At 47.8% G+C, this 23,938-nt stretch overlaps 6 protein-coding genes; 5 read left to right on the top strand and 1 right to left on the bottom strand.

The window, feature by feature from the left end:
• Positions 1 to 524: 524 nt before the first annotated feature.
• On the top strand, positions 525 to 2,057 carry FFUJ_05783 (uncharacterized protein; the record flags this gene model as incomplete). The annotated part of the gene is made up of 1 exon (XM_023579034.1): positions 525 to 2,057. The coding sequence occupies one exon, from the start codon at positions 525 to 527 to the stop codon at positions 2,055 to 2,057; it is 1,533 nt and encodes a 510-aa protein (XP_023431943.1).
• Positions 2,058 to 2,468: 411 nt separating this feature from the next.
• FFUJ_05784 (uncharacterized protein) lies at positions 2,469 to 3,853 on the top strand (the record flags this gene model as incomplete). XM_023579035.1 has 3 exons in its annotated part: positions 2,469 to 2,746; positions 2,796 to 3,048; positions 3,098 to 3,853. The coding sequence occupies 3 exons, from the start codon at positions 2,469 to 2,471 to the stop codon at positions 3,851 to 3,853; spliced, it is 1,287 nt and encodes a 428-aa protein (XP_023431944.1).
• A 2,357-nt stretch (positions 3,854 to 6,210) lies between these two features.
• Positions 6,211 to 9,489, top strand: FFUJ_05785 (related to myosins, conserved, ubiquitous membrane protein required for cell viability; the record flags this gene model as incomplete). Its single annotated transcript, XM_023579036.1, has 1 exon — positions 6,211 to 9,489. One exon carries the CDS (start codon positions 6,211 to 6,213, stop codon positions 9,487 to 9,489), a length of 3,279 nt encoding a protein of 1,092 aa, XP_023431945.1.
• Positions 9,490 to 10,819: 1,330 nt separating this feature from the next.
• On the top strand, positions 10,820 to 11,386 carry FFUJ_05786 (uncharacterized protein; the record flags this gene model as incomplete). Its single annotated transcript, XM_023579037.1, has 1 exon — positions 10,820 to 11,386. One exon carries the CDS (start codon positions 10,820 to 10,822, stop codon positions 11,384 to 11,386), a length of 567 nt encoding a protein of 188 aa, XP_023431946.1.
• Positions 11,387 to 18,419: 7,033 nt separating this feature from the next.
• On the top strand, positions 18,420 to 19,650 carry FFUJ_05787 (putative ras superfamily KREV-1-like protein; the record flags this gene model as incomplete). XM_023579038.1 has 7 exons in its annotated part: positions 18,420 to 18,448; positions 18,505 to 18,536; positions 18,637 to 18,663; positions 18,829 to 18,908; positions 18,973 to 18,995; positions 19,071 to 19,414; positions 19,478 to 19,650. 7 exons carry the CDS (start codon positions 18,420 to 18,422, stop codon positions 19,648 to 19,650), a joined length of 708 nt encoding a protein of 235 aa, XP_023431947.1.
• A 1,243-nt stretch (positions 19,651 to 20,893) lies between these two features.
• FFUJ_05788 (related to short-chain alcohol dehydrogenase) lies at positions 20,894 to 21,958 on the bottom strand (the record flags this gene model as incomplete). Its single annotated transcript, XM_023579040.1, has 1 exon — positions 20,894 to 21,958. The coding sequence occupies one exon, from the start codon at positions 21,956 to 21,958 to the stop codon at positions 20,894 to 20,896; it is 1,065 nt and encodes a 354-aa protein (XP_023431948.1).
• Between the last annotated feature and the right edge of the window lie 1,980 nt (positions 21,959 to 23,938).

A 23,938-nucleotide genomic window follows, 5' to 3' on the forward strand; every position in this document is an offset into this window, starting at 1 on the left:
CTACCGCATTCAGGACTGAATAGGAAATCCTGTTTAGCGAGGATACATTTGTGCTTCACACCAAAACCGCGCCCTTGATGTTCACAGTGAGTGATTCTCGGGCCTCAATGTATTAACAGAGTAGGAATGAAGTCCGAGAGGTACCTCACGAGAACTGTTTTGGCGTCTTATCGTGTAAGCACGATTTGAAACGACGCAGAAAGCAACCAACAGACTTTCCCCAGCGGTTCACATCATCACATGAGGAATAGGATGGGAGGCTTATGGGCAGTTTAACCCACCGGATTGCCCTTCTTTTGTCTTTGAGACTTCTTTTCAAAAGTACAACCGCAATCAATACACACTCTGGCTCAAGTAAGTACATAAGACATAAGACGAGGCAAATCTTTTCAAGTCGTTCACTGTGTGAGTCCCGTCTGTGTCACATCATTTCCTTCTGCCTCAGGCATATAGGACTCAGTTGTATGCATCCCCCAAATGTTGCATGTTTTCTCTCACTCACAAACCCTTGAGTAACCTGCGCGATGTCTAATTCTACCGCTTTCTCCATTGCATATACCGAGGCCCAGCGACGTTTTGACCATCTTGCACATACACTGAATGGAGAAACTTGGGAGAAATTAGAAAAGCGGCTTTTCATCCAAAGGACCTGTAAAGAGGTTGTGTCTTTTGTCGAGGTTGTTTGCGATCACACTGCACGCTTGGTCCCTCCAGTCATCCTGGGCAGACACAATGTTATTTATCGAATGCACTGCGATGGAGATGCCTTCGATATTGCTGTTCGGCAACCACGCCCCGATTTGGGACAGTTCTGGGGAGAAAAGGCTCTCCATGAAGCTACAACCATATCTTACCTCGCTCAAAAGAGTGATGTACAAGTTCCGTACCTCTTCTTTCACGCTCCGTCATCATATATCGGACCGGCTATGATCTTATTATTCGTGAAAAGCGAGCGGAGCATGTCAGACGCTCTCTCGAGCCCTGGCCGGGATCTGGAGGAGGTGCCAGTTCTGGACCCAGAGATACCTGAAGAGGATCTGAGGATCCTTTACGGGAAGATGGCTGGGCTTCTGATCAAGCTCTTCAAGCCAACCCGGCATAGGATCGGGTCATTGCTCGAAGTTAATGACAAGTTTTCAGTGGCTGGTCGACCGATCACCCAAAATATGTACGACATGGTATTCAAGGCTTCTATTCCAGAATCAGTTCTTCCTTCATCGAACCAGGTGTATCGCAGTGCCGATGGATGGTACGCCGCTTCGGCAGCTATGCACATGGCTCAGTTACTTTTCCAGGTTCACGATATTGTTGACTCGGAGGATGAATGCCGAAACAAGTATGTTGCACGATACTTGTTTCATTCACTCGCAAAGAATGGTCATCTATCTTCTTTTGGATTTCTTGAGGATACTTGGTCAGCCCAGTCTCAGTCTTTGGAATTGTCGTGCTCAATGCCATATGGATTTGACTCTTTTCGGCTTTGGTGCGACGAGCTGAGGCCCCATAACGTTCTTTTGAACAAGCACGACAATATCGCGGCAGCTCTTGACTGGGAGTTCGCATATTTTGCCCCTACACAATTCAGCCTCGATCCGCCCTGGTGGCTATTGCTGCAGCCTCCAGAGCTGTGGATGTCTGGAATCGATGATTGGTCCCAAGTCTACGAAGCCAGACTCGAGACCTGGCTACTTTCAATGGAAGATCAGGAACGGGGAGAGGAAATCAACTTCCCGGCACACCTTTCAGCATATATGCGGGAGAGCTGGTTGAGTGGTCGCTTCTGGCTTACTTATGCTACGAGAAAGAGTTGGGCATTCGATACAATATTCTGGAAGTACTTGGATGAGAGGTTCTTTGGGTCAAGAGATGGCGATACACAAGAATCTCAGTTCTGGAGGGCAAGGGTTCATCTTCTAGGGGAGGAGGCACAAAGGGTTATGGCAATGGTCGTGGAAAGAAAGATGAATGACGCAGAAGAGAGAGTCCTAGCTGATTGGGATCCGGATACAGCGAACCAACTTCTCCAAGAGGCATTGGGGCATTATTCAAGTTCGTAGTTGTAAAAGCGAAGTCCTTTCAGTGCAACCATACATACATGTTTGACGAAGCATCTCATCCTTTCGCATCCCACATTGGCGTCACTACTGAAGTCGTAAGATACGTCGGGAATCACCACTTGAATTATCTACTATTAATCAGCAGATCCAATTCTTCAGTGAAGCGGACCACTGATGGGAGGCCTAGAATCCTCCGATTGCGGGTTCAATCAATTGCCAATTCGTCTAACTGATTGCGCCATACATCTGAAATGGCCTCATCACTATCAGTACTTACTGGAATACTACCACTGTAACTTCTTATCTTCTCTTATAAAACGCAAGGAAACTCTGCCTTTCTTTTCAATCGTCAAAGTCATCTTGGTCGCTAACTTAAACTCATTGCTCGTCAACATATGTCTACTCGCCACTATGACTGTTAAGAACACTACAAATGGCAATGGTAATATCAATATCAGAGCTGCCATTATTGGTGGAGGCCCAGGTGGCTTAGGTGCCGCGATTGCCCTTGCCAAGTTATCTTTCGTTGACTGGGCTCTGTATGAGAAGAAGCCCGAGATCAGTGAGACAGGTGGCGGTATCAGTCTTCAACTGCATACATGGAGGATGCTTGAATGGAACGGGGCATCCAAGAACATTAAGCCCAGTGACCTGTTCAGGTCTCCTGACGGTATCAGTGGACAACAGCGGTATGTCATTTTGTAAGTGGTCAGGGGACTTCAACGCTGACTGTACCAGCAATGGGCGAACGGGTGAGCTTATTGAGCAAAGCTATCATCCCGAAGATACACCCATTCACCAACGCAGTGGCCGTCAGAGGAGGGCGAAGCTACAAGCAGCTCTTCTCAAAGAGGTCGACGAGTCCAAAATCAAGCTCTCCAAGAAGCTCGTGGGCATTGAAAAACTGCAAAGTGGCAGAGTAATCATCCAATTTGAGGATGGCTTTACGGATGAGGTTGACCTCTTGATTGCTGCAGATGGCATAAGATCGGTACGTAAAGCAATCGGTGAATCAATATCAAAAGCCTAATACCATCTAGGTCGTCCGATCGTTTACTTTTCCTTCGCACAGAATCAAATACAATGGACAGTCCGCATATCGCACCATCATCAGCAAGTCTGAAGTTAATGCTCTTGGCACAATCCCCCAAGCATCAACATTCTGGCAGAATCTAGGTGGTAGATACGTATTTACTAGTCCGCTTGGAGACGACGACTTTGAAGTCACAGCGCGTATCTCTCGGCCGTCAGAAGGTCAAGACCACGTCAGCTGGGGTCGACCATTTGACTTCAGCACACTTGTCCACGAGTACGATGGGTTCTGTGAGCCCGTTCGCCAAGTTGTTCGACTAGCAGCAAAGGGCGAGACTCAAGAATTTGCTCTGTTCTCTGGGCCGCGACTGGATCGAGTAGTAGCTCTTGATTCTATAGCCCTGATCGGAGATGCTTCGCATCCCTTGTCGGGAGCCTTTGGAGCGGGAGCCGGATTTGCCCTTGAGGATGTGTATACACTATCCAAAACCCTTGAGTGGGCTTGGACTCGAGGTGGAGGTATCAAGGCTGCACTGGAGTTGTACGACCGCATCAGGTCGCCACATTACCATGATCTATATAATGTCTTGGACTGGTATGCAGGTATTGGTAAGGAGATTGCGGCAGAAGGGCTATCCGTAGACGAGGAAATTGAAGCAAAGGTGAGAAGAACGAAGGGCAAGAAATCGAACTGGATGTATTACTACGACATCCAGGCTGTCGTCGATAATGTTCTTGACAGCTTGGATAGCAAGGAAAAGTGAGCGACTTGGTAGCGACATTCAGTTCCCCAACAAATCTTTACATGCAAAACATCACATTGCGCATTATCAATACCTTACCGTATAATATCTTCAAATATTGCAAGAACAGAAAATGTTGAGGCTCGTCTTTTCTGCGTCACAAGCACGGTCGCTGTCACGCCCGCAAGTCACAAGGCCTCTGTGACCGGCTGCACCGGACACGACAGAAAGGCGTTCAATTACCACGATGCAAGGCTGACGGGGATCAATTGCCAGGGATCCTCTAAGGGCATGGGAGTTTATTGTCCCAGTCCAGCCGGTTTCGAATGCGGATCATCCGGTCCCGAAAAGTGTCATGCAGTTAAGTTGATGGCCGACACGTCTAATGTGGAGTCAACCACTTAAGCGGAATCGGCCGAGATGGACAGATTAAACCGCGGATTTAGATGTAAATCGGGAGACGGTGCAAGTCAAACAACGTGAAGATGTTGGGGTAAGAAGAGAGACAACGTGGCATAGGAGGCGAGCAAAGAATGCGGTGAGGAAAAGGACTGTACGAGACTTGCATGAACAATGCGTGCAAGTGGACTTGGAGCTGACCATGGCATTATGCGCTTCTTTGCGCGAATATCGTGTCAAGATCAAGAAGAGAACAGCTAAAGCAGTCAGATGCAAATGATCAACATATTGACGATCTTAGCTACGGCGTTTGATACTGTAGATCTTCCAGAATGGGGAAACGGACGATGGTTACTATGACGTTTCGAGACGTGGCTGGTCAGAGGAGCATCTTGACAGCCAAGTACTCACCCTGTACCATTCTGTTGGAAGCGGTGATGCTAGCAGGGTCTCAGAAGCACTCTTGCATTCGGCTACTGTTGGGATTGGATGGAACATCCATTCACGACGTTTGCTAGGTTGTTGAATGACGGTGAACAAGTGAGCGCATGATGAAGAGGATTACGCGGGAAGCAGTCAAGTCCTGTTGGGTCTCTCAGTCTGATGCATTCACAAATACGTCAATGAATCCTTCTGGCTGTGAGAATAAGCCACGCCACTTCAGAGGCTCAGCAATTTACAACGTTCTGACATTAAAAAGAGCCATGGCATGTTGGACGGGAAGCGTTTTGGGACGACCTGAGTTGGGGTTTGGTTGTACTCCGGTGAAGAATGGTGGTGACGATGATGTCGATCTTATCATGATGGTGGGTGTGATGGCGACAATTGCGTCACAGCTGTCACCGGTCTAACTAATTAATACTGAGGATATCCCTAGAACTTTCCTTGTAGTAAAGACATCCATTCTCAGTGAGTACCTACTAATGTAAGCAAGAAACATTGATTGAGCTGGAACTGGAGATTAACTCAAGACAACGCACGCATAATAAGACAATGCCAATAACCAAGACATGCATGAAAGTTTCCGTGGGCTGCATCTTGTCAGTACAGGCAGTATCCGACAGGGGAACTGTGGTCTAGGCTCTAGTGAGGTACTTTGACGATACTTGGCTCGCAAACTAAGACAAAATTCGGAGTCAGAAGCCATCCGCTGAACCCGATACGAAACGGAAACCCTTGGACAGCCTAACGAGAGAGGCACAGCACAGACGTGGAGGACAACGTGTACTTGGCTGTGAAGAATCAGGCATGTATGTCACCAAGAGATCAGGGCATTATATCAAGTTCTGGTCTTTGGTACGAATATTCATGCGATTGAGGATGAAGCATCAGCTATTCACTGCCTAACTAATGTTACAGATTACGATGAACAACTAATTTCCCCCTGTTCCTATTTATAATCCCTGCTGCTGATTTTCTTCTCCTTTTCCCGCTTTCTGCCCAAAGGGAATTCCACTGCCCTGGGATGGCTGAGATTTTTAGTTCGGCAGCAAGTGGGGTACCTAGCATGTACCTTGGACCCCCGTAACTCCCGTCCCGAAGTCTGGTCCCCTTCCCTTCCACCTAAAACTTGACCTTTCCCTTCCCTGACTTACCACCTCAACCAAAGGTTGTCAACTCAGGGCGACTTCCTTCGGCTGCGTCGCTTCTGGTCTCTCGATATTGCTCTGCTTGTCTCATTGCTCCAAACCAACTCCTATACCTCTCGTCTTCGTCCCCTCGACTTCACCGAATCTCCCCTTCGACCTGACGGGGCTGGGCTGAGCTTAGCAGAAACGCGAGCGCGATGAATGCAATTCAGCAGAAATGTCGGCCGAAACACCAGGTCCTCGTCCTAAAATGCTATCCGCGAACTACGAAAGGCGCTGTAGATGTGAAGCCGAATAGTAGCGAGCTTAGCTACCTTCTCTACTATGCTACGAGTCGTCGCTCCAAGATCCAGAAGATTGGCGCTTTTTTGGAGAAGAAGACAGCTAGCGATGTCTGGCGTCTACGCATTGGGTACGTCGCATATCACCGACCTTCAAAACGTCGATGTGTCAGATCCGCCCTCTTCGAGGCCCCTCTCGCAATGCGATCTTGCGTTTGGGACCTGTCATGATCAGCTGGAATCCATGATTGCTAATGTGACCCCCGCTAGGAATGTTCAAGTCACTCTACAGATTCTGTCAGCCTTGATGGAAAAGCTTCACAAGGACTCGGTCCTGATTGCTCCCTTCGTACTCAAAATCCTCGACACCGTCCTCCGCTCCGACGATATCACCATGATCGAGTCCTCTCTTCCCACATTTGCGGCCTTTTGCGATTATCATGATGCCGCGTTCCTCATGGCTGATCAGACTTACCTTCGACAATACGAGGAAATTGTTCGATTGTACGTTCAGCTTGCTTCGACAAAGCCTGCGCCAGGCAAGGAATCTCTCACTACCCCAGTTAAAGTTCGATGGAGGAATGCGGGCCTCGAAGCTATTCGTAGCATCTCTACGGCGGACGCACTATCTTCCATAACGGGCAGTCAAATGGATGTCATCATGCCTCGCATTCTGGAGAACTTGTGGTCCGAAACCCCCGACTTCCTCGAAACGCTACACCAACGGCTCGAAACGGAGGAGAAGGTCGACACCGAAAAGCAGCTTAGACGGAGAACTAGTATCGCGACAGTTGGGACTGACGGAGCAAACGACCCGAATCCTGTTGCTCTCTCCGGAACTGCCGGCGATGTTGATAGGCTTGCAGAAGAAGAGGTTGGCGTATTGGCCCTCCAATGTTTGAAGAGCATCTTCATCGTCCCTACCCGTTCCCAGATCCACGGCGCCACCGTTTCTCTCCTAGGATTTATTCAAGAAAAGGTTGCACAAGGCAACGCTGTGGTGGAACTCCATGATGACCGAGAACGAGACAGCGGCTGGGCTATCGTTATATATGGAATTATCTCGCGCTGGGCTCCTGTGCAAGACAGATACACAATCCTTGTTGCCGCTCTCGAAACTCTACTACGGATTCCCGTACAGGACTCTACATTGGACGAACAACTCGCATTAGTAACAATCATGAGCTCCCTCCTACGGTCCGACGTCAACCTCATCGGATTGAGCATGATGGATGTTCTCCTTGGTCTGATTAAGCAGATGAGGAAACTTTTTAGGATGCGAACTCCGACCAGCCAGAGCGACGACGGCAGTCCCTCTGCCGTGGAGTCTGAATCAGTCGTGCGCCAGAAGACTAAGCATCTTGTGGGCAGACTTGAACTGTGCATTGGCGACTTGGCGACCCACGTGTACTACGCAGATCAGATCTCAGATATGATTTCCGCCATTATTTTACGTCTCAAACCGTCTCGATCTGCGAGTGTCAACTCTTCCCCTGGCGGCGAAAAGAACGGAAACAATGAAGCTGGACCGGGTGCCTCCACCATCGAGCTGAGCGACAGCCAGCAGCTTGACCATTATTTCTCCCTCAACACGGGCAGAGTATCTGGCCTCCGAGCTATCAAGGAGATTCTCTTAGTTGCAAACCCTCAGAAGAAGCTCACCGGCAACATGGGGCTGTCCCGCAACCCTGTGCCAATTTACATTTGGGAGGGAACTCACTGGCTTCTGCGTGATCCAGATGGTCACGTTCGCAAGGCATATATGGACGCTCTCATTACATGGCTTGACCGAGAAACTTCGTTTGCGAATGAGATCGCCGTCGAGGAAAAGCTTCCTCGTTCTCGCTCGTCTCTCAAGATCAACAAGGAGACCCGTAGAGCCGTCTCAAACGCCTCCCATCGTGAGCAAGGATCCAAGCCACGACACTCGCAATTTCTGGCGTTGCTGCATCTGGTCATCTACGATAACGCCCTCCAGTACGTCGAGTATGAGAATGATCTTGTCATGCTCCATATCCTTCTTACAAGATTGGTCTTGCAGTTGGGCGTTAATGCCGCCCGATATGGCCTACCAATGATTTACCGACTACAAGAGGATATACAAGAGATCGACACGCCTCTGTACAAGGTCCGGACTGCAGCTCTCTGCCATGGATACTTTTGGGCACTCACCGAGAAGTTCGACTTCAAGGACTCTGACATTGGTATAGCGATTGAACAAGAGGTGGCGCGCCGCAGAAGAAAGGGTTTCTGGGTACAGGGCATTACCATGCCACCTCCAGAAGTTGATGCGGTTGGACTTCCAGGTGAGGCGCGCCCACAGCCAGATTGGGACTCTGCTTCGCTCGAAAGAGAAGAAATACTTCCGTTCGACGACAGAGAGGCGCTTGTAGAGTACATTGTGTCGCACTACCACGACAGCCTTCAAGTACCTCCTGGCAGCCCGGGTCCTTCCCCAGGCAGGGTTCTTTCAGGACCAATCCTTGGCTCAACTCTAACTGGACAGGATCAGCCCGATTCAGAGCTGCCAGCTGTATTCCGCGAGCAGATGCTGGCAGACTGGACCAGAGATGCTGCGGGTGCCATGCTTGCCGCTGCTGGAAAGTCTGAATCTCTGGCAGGATCCAAGACAGAAACTTCGGGCACACACCGAGGCCACCTCACGGTCAAGACGAACGGAAATGGACACGCTAATGGGAATGGACCGACATCACCTTATGGAAGTCAATACAATCTAATGAGGCCTCACTCGTCGCATGGCCATCGCGAGAAGGATCGCGAAGGAACAATTCCCAGGCACCGTAAGAGCAGCTTACGGAGTGCTGCCTCACCCGCCCATTCAGCAGGCAACCGAGGTGCCGTTGCGTCGGTGGATCAGCTGAAGCTCGTGCTATCAGGCAACCCTCCGCCTAAAACAGCCATCATTGGGGACGATGACAGTGGAGACAGCATGGTCAGCTACGATTACAGCCCTTCAGAGATGAGCTTTAACCCTGCTACGCAGAATGACCAGCCAAGTAGCCCAACAAGCACCAAGCGCCCTGGCACGGCGTCTAAGAGAGGACCTCTGAGCGCTCATCCTCCCCTTGGAGCGGCGCCAAATTTACATGACGATAATGAGGACGAGGACGAGTCAGTTCCTCCTGTGCCACCACTGCCAGACGTGAACTTGCTTGGGGGTAAGAGGAGTCCCATTCAGTCGATTGAGACATCGTTCCAGGATAAATCGGCACGGCGCAGTCTGACCAGCCGAGGAGGGGATGGAACTCGGCCCAAGTCGGTACGATCACAGAACACAAAGACCATGGATCTGCAGGACCTCCTTCGAGGAATCGATAGTCGGCCGAGCGAAGGAAGTTTGGGCAATGTGACAAAACCTCCATACTAGGGTATATGGATATAATAGGAGTTATGGAGTGAAGGGAGGATAATAGCGACGGTTGATTTGATTTGTAGAATAGCGATATTAGTGTAATTTGTAACAGCTCTGAGCAAAAATGAAAAATAGCATTGTCATCGCATTGTTGGTCTTGATAGTTGTTAGCACCAATTGAACCATTCAGATTGATCAACAGGTTATGAGTTTTATCGAGGTGATTCGGGCGATCCTGGTGATCCTAGCATGGAGGAATTTGCTTGATGGAGATTTTGCAAGGGTCAAGCCGGTTTCAGATCAGCAACTAGAGGTGCTAGTTTATGGTGCCTCTTCTGAGTTTAGAGGCCTCGTAAACAGTGATGATAGCTATATTCGTATTCTGAAGCCGCCCAGACCGAATCTCGTCACATCTTTGGTGGCCGCGGACGAGGCCTGAGTTTCACAGAAGAGATTGCTTTTTATTCCATGATGAGATTTCTTTCAAGCCAAGCTTTTAGCAGTCGGTCATCTCTTATCTTTTCTCTCCAAGATACGGATACCACGTCCTCGAATCCCCTGTCATGGGCTCGGCGCCATGGGGGGCAGTGCAGGACACCATTAATTCGTCTTATTTCCCATAGAGTGGCTAGAGTGGTCCCCGAAGTTAAGGAATAGGAACGTCCCCCGCAGTTGAAGGGCTCTTGGGAGACTCCTCTCTCGTCTGTGCCTGTGCCAATCCTTGTTATAGCTCCCGTGCCCGTGAGAAGGGGGCAGTGCTTCTTATCTTACCGTTTTCCCTTTCTCTCACTCTTTCTCACGCCATTTTGCCTCAATCTCACTGTTGTTTGTTTTCTGTTGTGCACATCCCGCTCCTTTTGATATTCTGTGTCACAGTTCATTTACCTGTAGCAAACAAACAAATATCGCGCTCGTATCTCGCCAGGCCTCGCTAACAATAAGGCGAGAGTGGTCTATTTATCCAATATCCTCGACTTTCAATGCATTTTGCCGAAAAACAAGCAAAATAGAGGATAACTATCCGGGGTGTCGATTTCTGAGACGGAGCATCGGGGTCGAAACAGGGCAAATTTATACGAAACGAACACTTGGGCGGGATATCATGGATGCGCGACACGCTTGACAGACTTGGTTTTTTCGCGACGACAAACGAAAAGAGTTCATCTGTGATATTTGGATGAGGTCTTGGTGAAACGTTGACGGATCTGAAGGAACTCGTTGTTTGTTTGTGCGACTGCGACATTTATTCGGCATCACGATATAATTCTCAACCTCACCTCAAGTCACCTCATCACAACACAATACAACACATCTCACAAAATCATAATCATAATTATACTCAACCATGGACGCTCCAGACCCTCGACATGGAAGTCACCCATCAGACTCGATTCCTGACGCCGCATATCCCAACGACTCTCCTTACCGACCCGGCGATCACTCTCCTCAAACCATGGCTACTCCCGGCGCATCGCCATCCCCACCATCACCACAGTCTTACTCGACACCACCACCAACACATTTCGGTGCCAGTATCCCCGCATACTCCAGTCCAACGCCATCGCCATGGTCCCCCGCTATACCCTCAAGTCCGCCTCCTCCATACGATCCGTCCCGTCCGCCAGTGATATACTCTCCACTCGCACCACCATCGCCAATCTCCCCGCCTCCGCCTCAGTATCCGCCTTCAACGCCTTGGCCATACCCGCAAGGTAGCAGTGCTGGCTCTAGTCTGAATGCACCGTACAAGATGGGACCTGTGGCTACGGCGAGAGCTCGACGGAAGAGAAAACTGCAGATCCTCGCTCTGGCGCTTTGTGCAGTGATGATCTTCTTCGTTGCGTTGATCATGGGAATTCTAATGGGCGTAGTGAAAGTGCAGTGGAAGAACAATAACAATAACGATGACTAGGCTCGATTGGCTGGATACGCACCTGTCGCTCACAGTTTACTTACTTTTCTTTTGTTAATACTTATTCGTGGGATATTCGGGCTGTAGATGCAGCAATGGCAAGGCGTTGGACATGGGTCTTTTCTTTTCTTTGCTTTTCTTGATAAGAGGATTTTCTTGAATATGAAGCGATACCTACTCAAAACACTATTGGGCTCGTTTTCATCAGATCTGGGTTCCATTGACGCGTGTGTAATATTTTGTTCATCATGTGTCCGTCCGCCTACACTTTGAATGGAAGCCAGCTGCCGTACAGCACATCAACAGGCAAAGGAGAGTCGTCCTCTCCTGTTCTCAGACCACGCCTGAGAATTCAACTGATACCAATCTGCAACCTTCCTAGGTCTCCCACAGGCAGCCGCAACATGTATGAAGACTAGAGGATATAATTTGTTGCTCAATGGTGAGCAAACCAACATAGCTACCCTATATGGCACAGACTTCAAGCACAGCACATGAGCTTTGGTCTATAGCAGGACAAGATCAAGTCTTTTAAGACAGGATGAATCACAGGCATATTCTGAGCATCCTTACATTATCTACTACTGCATAACATTCGCTAGAGGACATTACAGTACATAAATAAAAGTTCCAACATATCCTAATTATACCCTAACTACCTTAATTATACCCTGCCATTTTACTCTACAATTAACTAAGTAATATTTATTTAATTATAATAATATATATATAAATCTATAAAGAATTAAAAGGAGATTCTAACTATATAGCTTAATACTTAATATAATAGCTATTTATATAATAACACTTATTTAGTTAATTAGGTATTAATTTTATTATATTTTTAACTATATTATCTTTAATTTCAGTCTATAACTTCTTTATAGCTATAATTAGCTGGCTAATTGCCTTAATAGACTTTAGATAAATAGTAATTTTAAGATATATTTTATATATCCTCTCTTTAAGGATTTTCTAGAGGTTTTTAATAAGGCTAAGGTTAAAACTATATAGAGGCTAGTTAGTAAGAAAGACTTCTCTTCTTTTTACTTAAAAATAAAGCCAGTCTTAAACTTTTTAATAAGTAAATATATAGGCATTATTATACTAAAAAGTCTTTCTTTCTTTAATAAAGTTAAGAAAATAAGACTATAAATAGGATAGAATATATTAGCCTATTACTTTCCCCCTTTTAGATTTAAAATCCCTTAAAAGAGAGATAACTATAGATAGTTTATTATAATTAATTATACTATAAAATATCTATAAATATCTTATAGACTATCTATAGGCTTAGACTTTATTTTTATAAAGTCTCTTACTTTATAGTATTATTAAAAAAAGCTTTTAAAAAAGAAGTCTTTAGACTTATAGCTTAATAAAATAACTACTTAATATAATCACTATCTATATAGTTAATTATAACTTTATTAAAAAACTACTAACTATATTAAAATAACTTATCTTTATAATAGTATTTATCTATAAAAGATTTCCTTAATTAAGTAGCTTTTTTAATAAAAAATAGGTATTAAAATATAAATCTATATTATATTTTCTTATTAATAAGTTAATAATAAATTATCTTTAGTAATACCTTTAGCTATACCTAACTTATAATATCTCTATATAAAATAAAAGGATTATTTTTAATAAATATTTTAATATAACTTTTATTTTAATTTAATAATATTAAAGGCCTATTAAAATATAATTTATCTTTATATAACTTTTAGGCTTAATTACATTAAATAATCCTATATATTATATAATAACTTAACCCTATACTATCTATAATATCTTTAATCTAAACTTCTAATTTATATATTATTATAAACCTTATTCTTTTATAAGGAAAATAATATACTTTTTGCCTTTATTAAGGCATTTTAATCTATTTAAATAATGCAATAAAGTTATAGTATTAATTATTAAAAGCGGGGTTAGACTGGGAATATATTAGAACTTTTGCTGGCCTACTGTATAGAGGCGTCAACATTTAGCCCTCCATCGTTAGCACCAAGAAAGAATGCCCAGGCTCAAGGCCTCACACCCACCCAATTGCACATTCGTCGGGGAAATGATCCAGCCAAGAGCATTGTGGCGAGCTGATAGATGAGATGAATCAATAAAATTACATCAAGATGAGTCCAGATAGCCTTTTGCGGCGTTTGGTCGATTACTGATGTTGGCACATGATGAGTGTTGGTGAGCATCTACTGGCTGGGAGTGATTCCGCCGTCAGAAGCGGGAGTGGGAACGGGAGCCAGATCCAAGATTACAACGGGGAGGAGGGAAAATGACCCGATTTGAGCAAAACTCTAAATGATCGGCAATTAAAGATTACCCCGGTTATGGCCTCTTGTTGGCTGTCATGTTTTAATTGACTTTGCCTTTGTCACTTGATCAGGCTCAGCCTTAACAAGCCCACCGTTGGATCCGGACTAGATCTTGATGGAAGGGTACGGGAGAAAGTTTACAATTCTGGTCGAGCGCCAGAAATGTCTATCATCTGGCCCTCTACCGCTGTGTTGGGTTCAGTTGGCCGACGTATGTCCGAGATCCAGACCTGACGTCTCCGTGGACACGGCAAACGTGTATCTTCCGTTAGGCGAAGTTGAAGTTGTCTCTTTGCGCTTCAGCTTAGAGTGATGCAAATGGAGACAAGAAGAGGAGCAAACAATGCATCGGCTAGGAATGAGACATCAGTCTCATATAGCCAAACCTTTCTTTTCTCACACATACACCGAGTCTCAGAGGATCTCACCCTGCGCTGCGCCATGAACTAATATTTGACGTGTCGTTGCGTAAAAGCTAAACAGGGCTGAAAGGTCCGAGTGGCTTGTTTGTAACGTCACTCGATTCGATCCTAGATCCGCAGGGCCCAGATGGGGCTGTCTTGATTCCACCCACAGCCCCTATCGAAGGTGGTGACGGGTGTCCCAAGGGGAAGAGAGGGAACAATGATTCACATCTCGACCTGATGTGTATCTTGTTGAAACACGAGCATACTGTATACATACGACCATGTCGAGTGACTGTATGCAAGGACATCTTGGACGTTACTATGCAGGTTCAACGTGCAGAACAGCTCATCATGGATGCCTTAGCCGTAGCCGGTGCAGGTACAGAGCGTTTCTTTCAGGGATGTTCCCGGCTCGACTACCGATCTACTCCATAATCTTGGGTATGGATGCCTCAGATCTGTTTATGTGAATCTGGCCATGCATCCAGGCATCGACACAGATGCAAGTGGTGAAGAGTTTTCACATCAACGCAAGGGCAGGAAAAAGTATTCCGGCGAGGATGCATACACCAGTGGAGCAAACAGACTGGTGCCGTGAATAGTAACTGTTGGCTCATTGACTTTTCTTTTTACGCCTTCGAATAGATAGGCTACCTCCTTTGTCCCGACCCGGGCCCGGACTCGGGATTCACTTTGTACCTTTGTGATCTGTAGGATGATCTGGAATGATGTGCATGTAGGGGAGAACGAGGCGACACACTCGTAAATGCACTCTTTACTGCCGTGACGTGGTGGAGATGTAATGTAATGGTGGATAAGCTACAAGAGGCCTCGGCTACTTTGGTACTTACAGTGCAGAGGAGAAATGATCAAGCCCACCTCAGGTACACTCGTAAATGTGGCCATTCATGTTGATTGAACTTGATCTACTAAAGCAAACTAAAATAATGCTTCCATGACGTCGGGTCCAAGTGGTGCTGAAAATGGCAGGATCAGTGCATATGGAGACAGACGGCACCATTAGCATGGAAATGGCAGTGGGAATAGAGGGAGAAAGAGCCCATCTTCCGAGCCAGGCACGTGGCAACACTGACAGCGGCCTGCAACCTGCCAAACGATCAGGCCTCAGCCTAAATTTAGCGGCTGGTCGAGGTTCAATTTACCCTGAACACTCAGTACCTAAGACAATTAATGTGCCCACTTGTACCATCATCATCATCATCATCATCTGCGCCTGCATTGCAGCTCATCATGATTTGCATCGCCCAGCACCACTTCTGATGGGTGACATCAGCGCGTGCCCTCTCCAGTCCAGCCCCAATCCTCCTCCTGGTGGTCCCGGCAGTCAAGCAAGCCTGGGCCTAGGGTAAGACAAGCCAAGCCAAAGCAAGGATCACATTCAACACTGGGTCCCAGCAGCCAGCCTCTCCCGCTGACCTACGGATAGCTCACAGCAATTAGCGAATCCTCACTCGAGAAGACTCTGACCTTGGTGATGTGGCTTTGTCCCGCATCTCAACTTTCAGTATCTCCAGACCTGGTCACCTTTCTCAAGCGGCCGCTCGTAGATTCAACTGTTGGTCGACCCGGTTCCAAGGTTCACTCGGTTGTTAGAAGCGGGTATTTCGCATAGCGCTTTGCCAATGACCCTTCAGGCTTCAGGCTCCCCTCCCGCGGCGAAATATGCTGCTCCCCCGTCCCCTGTGGCCTGTGGCCGAGGCCTAAGACGTCTCCGATCCACGCCCCAAGCTGTACGTCTGCTGTCATCCTCCCAAGGACCCACCTCAACTCCGCTGCAGCTGCAATCCAAGGCTGCCGAAAGCCCAAATCGTCCGCCATGTCGTCTTCGCTACCTTTAGCCCTCCCCTAGCTCCAACTGTAGGGGACCAATGGACAGCCATCTTCAACTGCGGCATTGGGAGCCCTCCCAAGCTACTGGAGTCAATCTTGAGAAAAAGATACCGACAGAAGCCAAAAAGAAATCTGGCCTCATCGCAACTCGGGTTGGTGGCATCTTCGCCCAAGGTGTTCCACTTGGCCTCTCAGTCTCTTCTCCCCTCACTCCTGTGTCGTGCACCCTCAGTCAGCGATGTGAGTTGTTGACGTCGTCGCTGCACTGACATCAAGGCTGTTCATCATTGGACCCGAGACATTCAGGAACGTTGCGAAACTGGTACAGCAAGTGGACCACTAAACGACACCACCCTTGCACCAACATTAACCGGGACCTTACACTCCATCCGCGTGTGTGTGCCCTCCCTACCCTTCTATCCGTAGCCCATCAATGGCAGTTGAGCACTGCCTGGTTCAAGCTCAACTCGGGCTATTTGGCTATTGACCTTGAACAATGCAAGTATTTCCAGGGACCAGGCGGCTTTGTGAAAGTCGCCTGGAATCAGCTAACTCACTCATGAGCCAACCATCTTCTCTATCCGGGTCTCTCCCACAAGCCCCCCATACCGGACCCCAGCTAGAGATCCTCAACTCGGCTCGTGTTGGCCGAATCTTTTCGTTCTATTCTTCTCCTGTCCGCGTTCCTGATTGTCATCGATTGACAGCTGCCAACCCTGGCAGATAACTGGCTGCCGAGATTCACTCTCTGGTAATGACCTTACGGCGCTGAATTGCCCCAGGGTTTTTCGCCTCATGCCCCGTATCGTACTCAGTCTATCTGAATTTCGCCAGTTGTCTCGTGGTTCTCATTCTGTCCAGTCGCTTTCCTATGTCGTGTTGCCCTTCACAAGCTTATCCCTGTACCCGGCTGCCACAGTCTGCCGATGATACATTGCTCCATCAACCTTCTTTTTTTTTACTGACTCCCTATTGCTACTTTACTCTGACTCTCATTGATGGATCAGTCCCCCTCCACCTTGACATCTTTCTTATAAAGACCCCTAGCCAAGTTTTGCTTTTGACTTTCCCCCTTCCGAGTTCTCATTGTGATTACATACGGATGCCTGTTGCTACGCTCTCTTTTCTCATTTTGCAGGTCTTAGCCACGTTCTCTCCCTGTCATCATTGAGTTATAAGTCACCTCGTTGGCGCCCTGTCTTGATTGCAACTGTCGAGAAGCTGCCTTCTAAACTCGGTCTATCAGACAGCGGCTGGTATAATACACCTCTCAACCCCTGACATACAAACACGCAGACAAATACATACGCAGCAACAACAATCCTCTTTACTTACTTACATCACTCTCATTGCCGTCATCATTACCGTCATTCTCGAATTAGGTGCCATCTCTTGCGCCACTCAGCCATATTCGATTCATCCCAAGCTCGAGTCCAGCCGAGTCCAGCCCGATCCAGCCTGGTCCCGGGCCTTGAAGATCTTGCTTTCGGTTCAAGCCAGTTCTAGAACGCCAAAACTTGACAACCATTACAATTAAGCACTATCCTCTTTTTTAGCATTCGAAATCTTGGGGCGGTGCTTGGCCTTAATTCAGCCAGAAGCCAAAGGGAAAAAAACACCGTCTTTCCCCGGCCATTCTCATCTCCCTTGCACCCTGGGAATACAAGTACCAACCCAACCAAGCGAGAAAAAAAGAGGCGCCGTACGTACGTCTTGCATACGTACGTACCCTTTCCTTGGACTTCAGTGGCTGTCCTCCGCTTCCCCAAGGAAATATCTCGAGCTAGCCGCCACGGGCGCTTCCCAGACTCCCGGTCCTGGGACCAAACGAGGAAACTCAATTTCAGGCATCACAAATCCTGGACATTTTTATTTGGTTCTAGTGTCATCCATCTGTCTAGCTGGCTCTATCTCCCCTCTTGGTCTCATTTATTCCCTCCTCCCCAAGCTCGTCTTCACACTATTTTTTTTGAGCTTGACTCAACATCTCGGTTCTGCCCGTGTCGTGTTTTGTCTCCTCCCGGCGTGCGCGTGCTGGTTTCTTTCAACGTCGCAATATACGATTGGGTGCTCAACTATCAAACCTCAAGGCTGTGAGGCTCCAGAAAGATACATAACCGCAACCGGCCACGATCAGTCTCGCCCTTTTTTTCAGTGTCCCTTTCCTCACCAACAGTTCCCCGATCTATCTGCACCTGTTTGTCGCCAATTTATCGACTTGAGCTCAGACTTATTAGTGTCCGTTTTCCCTCGCTTGGACTGTGCATTGAAGTCATTCGGTTTCACTATCACCATCAGCAACCCCCAATCTTTATTATCGCTTGATTGATATACAGTTTTTTGAGGGGCATACATTGCTTGTCACTCGCCTTGCGTCGGCATACGCTCGCTCATCACGAAATCCTGTGGTTTTTTTCCTTTTTCTTTATCACCGTCATGCCACGACATTATCATTACCAACCCAGGTTTGGCTCATTCATCCCGGACGCTGTGTTGTACTTGATGCTAATTCAATACTCAGTCGCGAACTCCATGTGGTAGTCCTGGGAGCAGGTTCGTCCATACCCAACACCGCACCGCACCACGCAACCCTTTCGCTTTGACTCTCCCTTTCTTACGTGTGCGCTTGTCTGACTCGTTTATCATTTGACAGGCGGCGTGGGCAAAAGTTGTTTAACTGGTGAGTTGTCACTCTCCCTTGGTCAAGGCCGTGGCCGTGGCCTTCGCCTTCACCTCCCCCTCGTCCCATGTTCTTGTTGCTGCGCCTGCGTCCCACCGTTGCATCCGCAATCCTACCACGCTTCCCTGTCTTCCCCTTTGTAGCACAAAGCTCATGCGAGAACAGCCCAGTTCGTCCACAACGAGTGGATCGAGAGCTATGATCCCACCATAGAAGACTCTTATCGCACGCAGCTTCAGGTTGATGTAAGTATTGCGCATGGCAACAATGCCACTACCTGACCCCTTCTGACTGACTCGCTCGTCTCAGGGACGTCAAGTTATCCTCGAAATGTAAGTTTTTGCACCTTGATTGTCTCACCACTCAATCCGTGTTTGGAGAAGAGCTGTCACTGACTCGGCCTCTAGCCTCGATACTGCGGGGACCGAGCAATTCGGTAGGTCCTCTATGTCTCAACAACTTTCGCACGACCCTCGTACTGATGTTGGTACAGTCGCCATGAGGGATCTGTACATGAAAACCGGCCAAGGCTTTCTTCTTGTGTTCAGTATCACATCGTCTTCCTCCCTGAGCGAACTGGCAGGTTTGCGTGAAGAAATTATCCGGATAAAAGACGACGAAAATGTACCTCTTGTTATTGTCGGTAACAAAGCCGATTTGGAGGAGAATCGCGCTGTGCCCCGAGCCAAGGGCTTCTCCATCTCACAACGATGGGGCGCACCCTACTATGAGGCTAGCGCGAGGACAAGGAGTAAGTTTGACCATCCACCCATGCGTGGCTTCTTTCGCCGCATTTGGACTAACGACTATGCAGCCAACGTTGATGAGGTTTTTATCGATCTCTGCAGGCAAATGTTGCGAAAAGAGGACGAACAACACGCGAATGACGGACCCAATGACGACTACAAGTATGATCACGGCCGGAGTTCTCATAGACGTCAACGACGTCGCCGAAAGAAGGACTCACCGCGATGTGTGATCCTGTGAACTCAATGAACCGCTTTCAAAACAATGGCCACTGGATGGCATCTAAGCACTGGAATTCTTTCACTTCTCTCAATTCAAATTTTCTAGGCCTCGGCATTTCCCCCTCAATTCTCTCACATTATACAGCACGTTTTACGCGGATCACGGCCATCTAACATAAATCTATAAAAGATATCTGGTGCTTTCGGAAGGACCACATGAACGACTTCGCGGTCTCATGAGGCGAAACGATGTTTGACTGCGAGTCAGCCTCAGACTCGCTACAGAATCGAATCGCTTTATTGAAACGAGACCACGCGTATAGACGACATAACGCATCACACCGAATCGAATAGAGTCGAATCGCATGGCATCACATGCTTGAGCTAAGCGACTGATGTTTTGGGATCGACAATTCCCATATTGTATTCCACATTACGGCGTCGGAGGCGTTGGATATCGGACCTGGGATATAGGTTCTGCACATGTTTACTGCTTTCAGGATTGGATATGGGTATCTGGTTTTTCTACTTCTTGAACTACGGTGAGATGGATGAGAAGCTGTTGTGGTATGATCAAGTAGGACGACCTTGCATTGATACGAAATGCTTCTAGCGACGAGAATGAAGCAATATAGGCTATGCAAATGCAGGCGTTTACCAGCTTCTCTTCCGATTTGGCAAGGGTGACTTTAAGTTCTGCCCAATGCATTCCACTCCCTGAGACTCATTCGCATCTCGGAACTCCTCTTGAATCTGTGTGGCAACACCACGTGAACTATTCTCCGAGTCTTCGAGTAGTGCTGGCCAAGCTTGACTTTACACGGCAGCCGCGGTGAAGTCTGGCCACGAATTTATCGTGACATGTTACACAACATTCACCCATCATCCCCATGCGTCACCATCCCCGAAAAGAATCCTTGCATGAAGCTGCGACAAGCCGCGTGTTCAGATCACCCCAACTTGTTCAACAACAACTTGCCCATTGATCCCACAACTCATCACATATACGAGATCCTATCTTATAATAACAATGTGTCAACAGTTCTTTATTTGTGTGCATGCCTATGATCCTGTTATCCAGCACGACACATCTCAAGCTATCCTCATGACTTGGCAATAGTCTACATGCATGATTTCGTGTGTAACCAACCCTTGACTATGACGTGTCTCCAAAGACCGACCACAATTCGACTGCTCAAATACTCATGAAACTGACACCGAAAGCGACTGTAATGGGGTCTTTGGCGATCCTTGGCTGCCGCTCACTTGCGTCGCAGCATGCCCCATATGTCAGTGAAAATACCAAACCACCCCTTGACTCTTTCAGCGGCGTTCAGAAGTAAGATAAAGCGTTTCACAAACGCATCGACGTTGTCATAGTCATCGGCGTAGCACTCCCATACAGCACGCCCTTGTCCGTCGTTCTCAGAGTCCTGGACGGTCATGAGAGCATCCACATCCTCCACACCCTCCACGCCAGCGGACTTGAGCTTGGGACCGACGCAGAGTGCACGACCTGCAATCTCTTCATCAGCAATGAGTCGAGTGGCAGCATCAATGACATCCTCGATCATTGCCCCGCCTGCTGTGCCGGAGAGGAAGGCAGCTTCGATGGGGAGCTTGAGCATGTTGGACTTGGAGACATAGTAGGGAGTGATCATGTTGACACGAACGCCACTCCGAAAAGACGTAGCACGAAGAGTGCGGAAGAGACCAAGAATAGCATGCTTGCTCATCGTGTACATGGTTTGAGTTGGGAAAGGGCAAAGAGACGCAAGCGAGCCGACGAGAAGCAGGCAACGATCTCGCGGAGAAGATCCATTCTGTGGGAGCCAGTACATGGCGAGGTGAGTGGTATAGGCAGCGCCAGTGATGTTGACGTCGAACTGAGCCGTGTTGGGCTTTGGAAGACGTCCATTCTTGAGAGCAGGCTCCTCGAACTGAATGGAGACGTCCGGAAGGATGATACCGGCATTAGGGACGACAATATCGATGCCTCCATGAGGGCTGACGTGAACCGCCGTCTCAAAGAGGCCGACTTGTGATTCCCAGTCGGTGACGTCGCAATGCTGAAAGGCAAAAGCTGAGTCCGGATACTGAGTTGTAAGTTCAGCTACAAGCTTTTCGCCCGCTGCGTCAGCGACATCGCCGATGATGATATTTGCCCCATGCGATGCCCATTCGCGAACCATGTAAGAACCAAGACCATTAGCACCGCCGGTGATGACAATAGTCTTACCCTTGAGAGTTGTGGCATCGTAGGGCTTGGACACATCGACGGGCGGTGACTGGCGGATGAGGCCCTTGATATCGTTGGTAGGCTCCATAGCTGACTGAATGTTGTATGTACTAGGGACAGATGAGATCTTTTGTATGAATTGAGTAGAAATGATCTCGGCAAATGGGGGGTAGACAATTGACTCCCCTGGAACAGAGCGATGAACGAGACAAACACGGTATGATAGTGATTGCGAGTACGGATATTGGAAAACGATTTGCTGACCTGTCTATCAAGCCAAACAAATTAGCCCCAGCTTCAGCTTCAGCTTCAACGAACCTAACTAGTCAGCTATCAAGCCAAAAGCCGTTGGACCAAAAATATCTCCCGTGTGGAGTCTGAGCCCTTTTTTGCAGGGTCCAGGCCAATCTCACCTTTTTGATCTGCCTATCGTGTAATGTTGTTTCCTTGGAGGCCGATAAATTAGCTTTAGCGGGTCGTCTCGAGCTTGGTAGGCAGATATTGGATATCCACTCCAGAAGTTGTTGATGATGCCAACGCCTTGGGATCCGAAGACTGAGATGAAGATGAAGATGGAGAGAGGAGAAGAATGCGGCACATGAGTTTCTGTTTTCTTGGTATAAATATGGCCCCCATTTGCAATGAATCCTTGCTTCTTGCATTCACTGGAGAAATGTAACGCAGTTTCACTGACGAGTCCAGCCAGTGACAGTGCTGAGAATATCAATGCGCGAACAATTCTGGGCTTGCAAAACATAAATCCGATCAGCTTCTTCAATACTCACCAAGCAACTGAAAAAGGGTTCTGATGCACCTCGCCATGCTCACCGTTCACCCATGGCTGTTCGGAGCTTAGCAGTCCCAGCCAGGCTCATGGCTATTTCCGGACACCAGAGACAAGAGTTTCCACGCCCAGATCTCAACGAGGCTACATTGTGGGGGGGGCACGGTCGAGCATTGGCATTCATTAGAACTCAGTAGCCCTGGTATGCAAAGGGCTGTGGGTATAGACAATATTTCGCTCTGAACTTTTCCCCTGTGATTCGGAGGTTCGGTACCATGAAGTACTGGGCTGGGCTTCCGGTGCTGAACTGTGCTTGTTTGAGAAAGACTCGCCGAACAACCTGTCTTCGAGCTGCTGCAAGCCCCAATATGGCAACAGCACCTCTGCAGGCTGTGTAGCTCAGAATTTCGTGAAAGGTGTTGTGAACTTTGACTTGCTGATTGTCAATTGCCCTTTCTCGGATCATTTATCCATTGAAACACCCGGCGTGAATGCCAAGTCAACAAATAGGCAAATTATTGCTGGTCAGGCGACCGCTGATCTTATAAAACAGATTGAACAGTCATCTTCGTCATCACATATGATGGTGAGAATGATAAACCTGATCACCCTCATCATTGCTCAATGTATGCGGTTGATCTGAGAGGGTGTGGTTGTCATCGTCTAGCTCAGGAACCTTGAGCTGCACGTCTGCAAGATAATTTGTTGGTCAGTCTACCGTATAATGAGGTAGATTCATCTGACGCAAGCTTCCAGCCTCTTGTTTTAACCATCACCTCCCCCAACTTGGATGTGTTGATTCATCTGACTTCAGCGCTGCGGTGCAAATAGCCCGATGCTGAAGCAAGGCCGTTCGTTTACTGGACAAAATCATGTCAGCAAGGAAAACGTGCGAGCACATCAGAAAAAGCTGAACGGGAAATGCAAGAGGGGAAAAAAGCATTCGCGTTGAACAGCTATCCCTTGCTTTCGGAGTATTTCACACAGTCGCGCAGGGGATCGTCGTTTCTCGTCATTAGTGGCTCTAGTGATCTCCTTGTCTCGAGGCAAGGGTTCAATGTTAGTGCGAACAATCATATCCACCCAACGGCTTAGACAGTGGCTGTCAAGGACTTTAGTCTGTCTTGAGAAGGGACAGAAGATTTGAATGTGTCACATGAGCATCGACGGTTATCGGGGCACTGTCGATCATTTCGTCTAGAATTTGATGGATCCCAAAGTCAACATCAGCACGCAGTATAACTCGACTGCTGGTCCCTTTCGATGTGAAGTTAGACCCGAGAT

Source organism: Fusarium fujikuroi, chromosome FFUJ_chr06 (genome assembly GCF_900079805.1).
Source record: "Fusarium fujikuroi IMI 58289 draft genome, chromosome FFUJ_chr06".
Lineage (NCBI taxonomy): Eukaryota > Fungi > Ascomycota > Sordariomycetes > Hypocreales > Nectriaceae > Fusarium > Fusarium fujikuroi.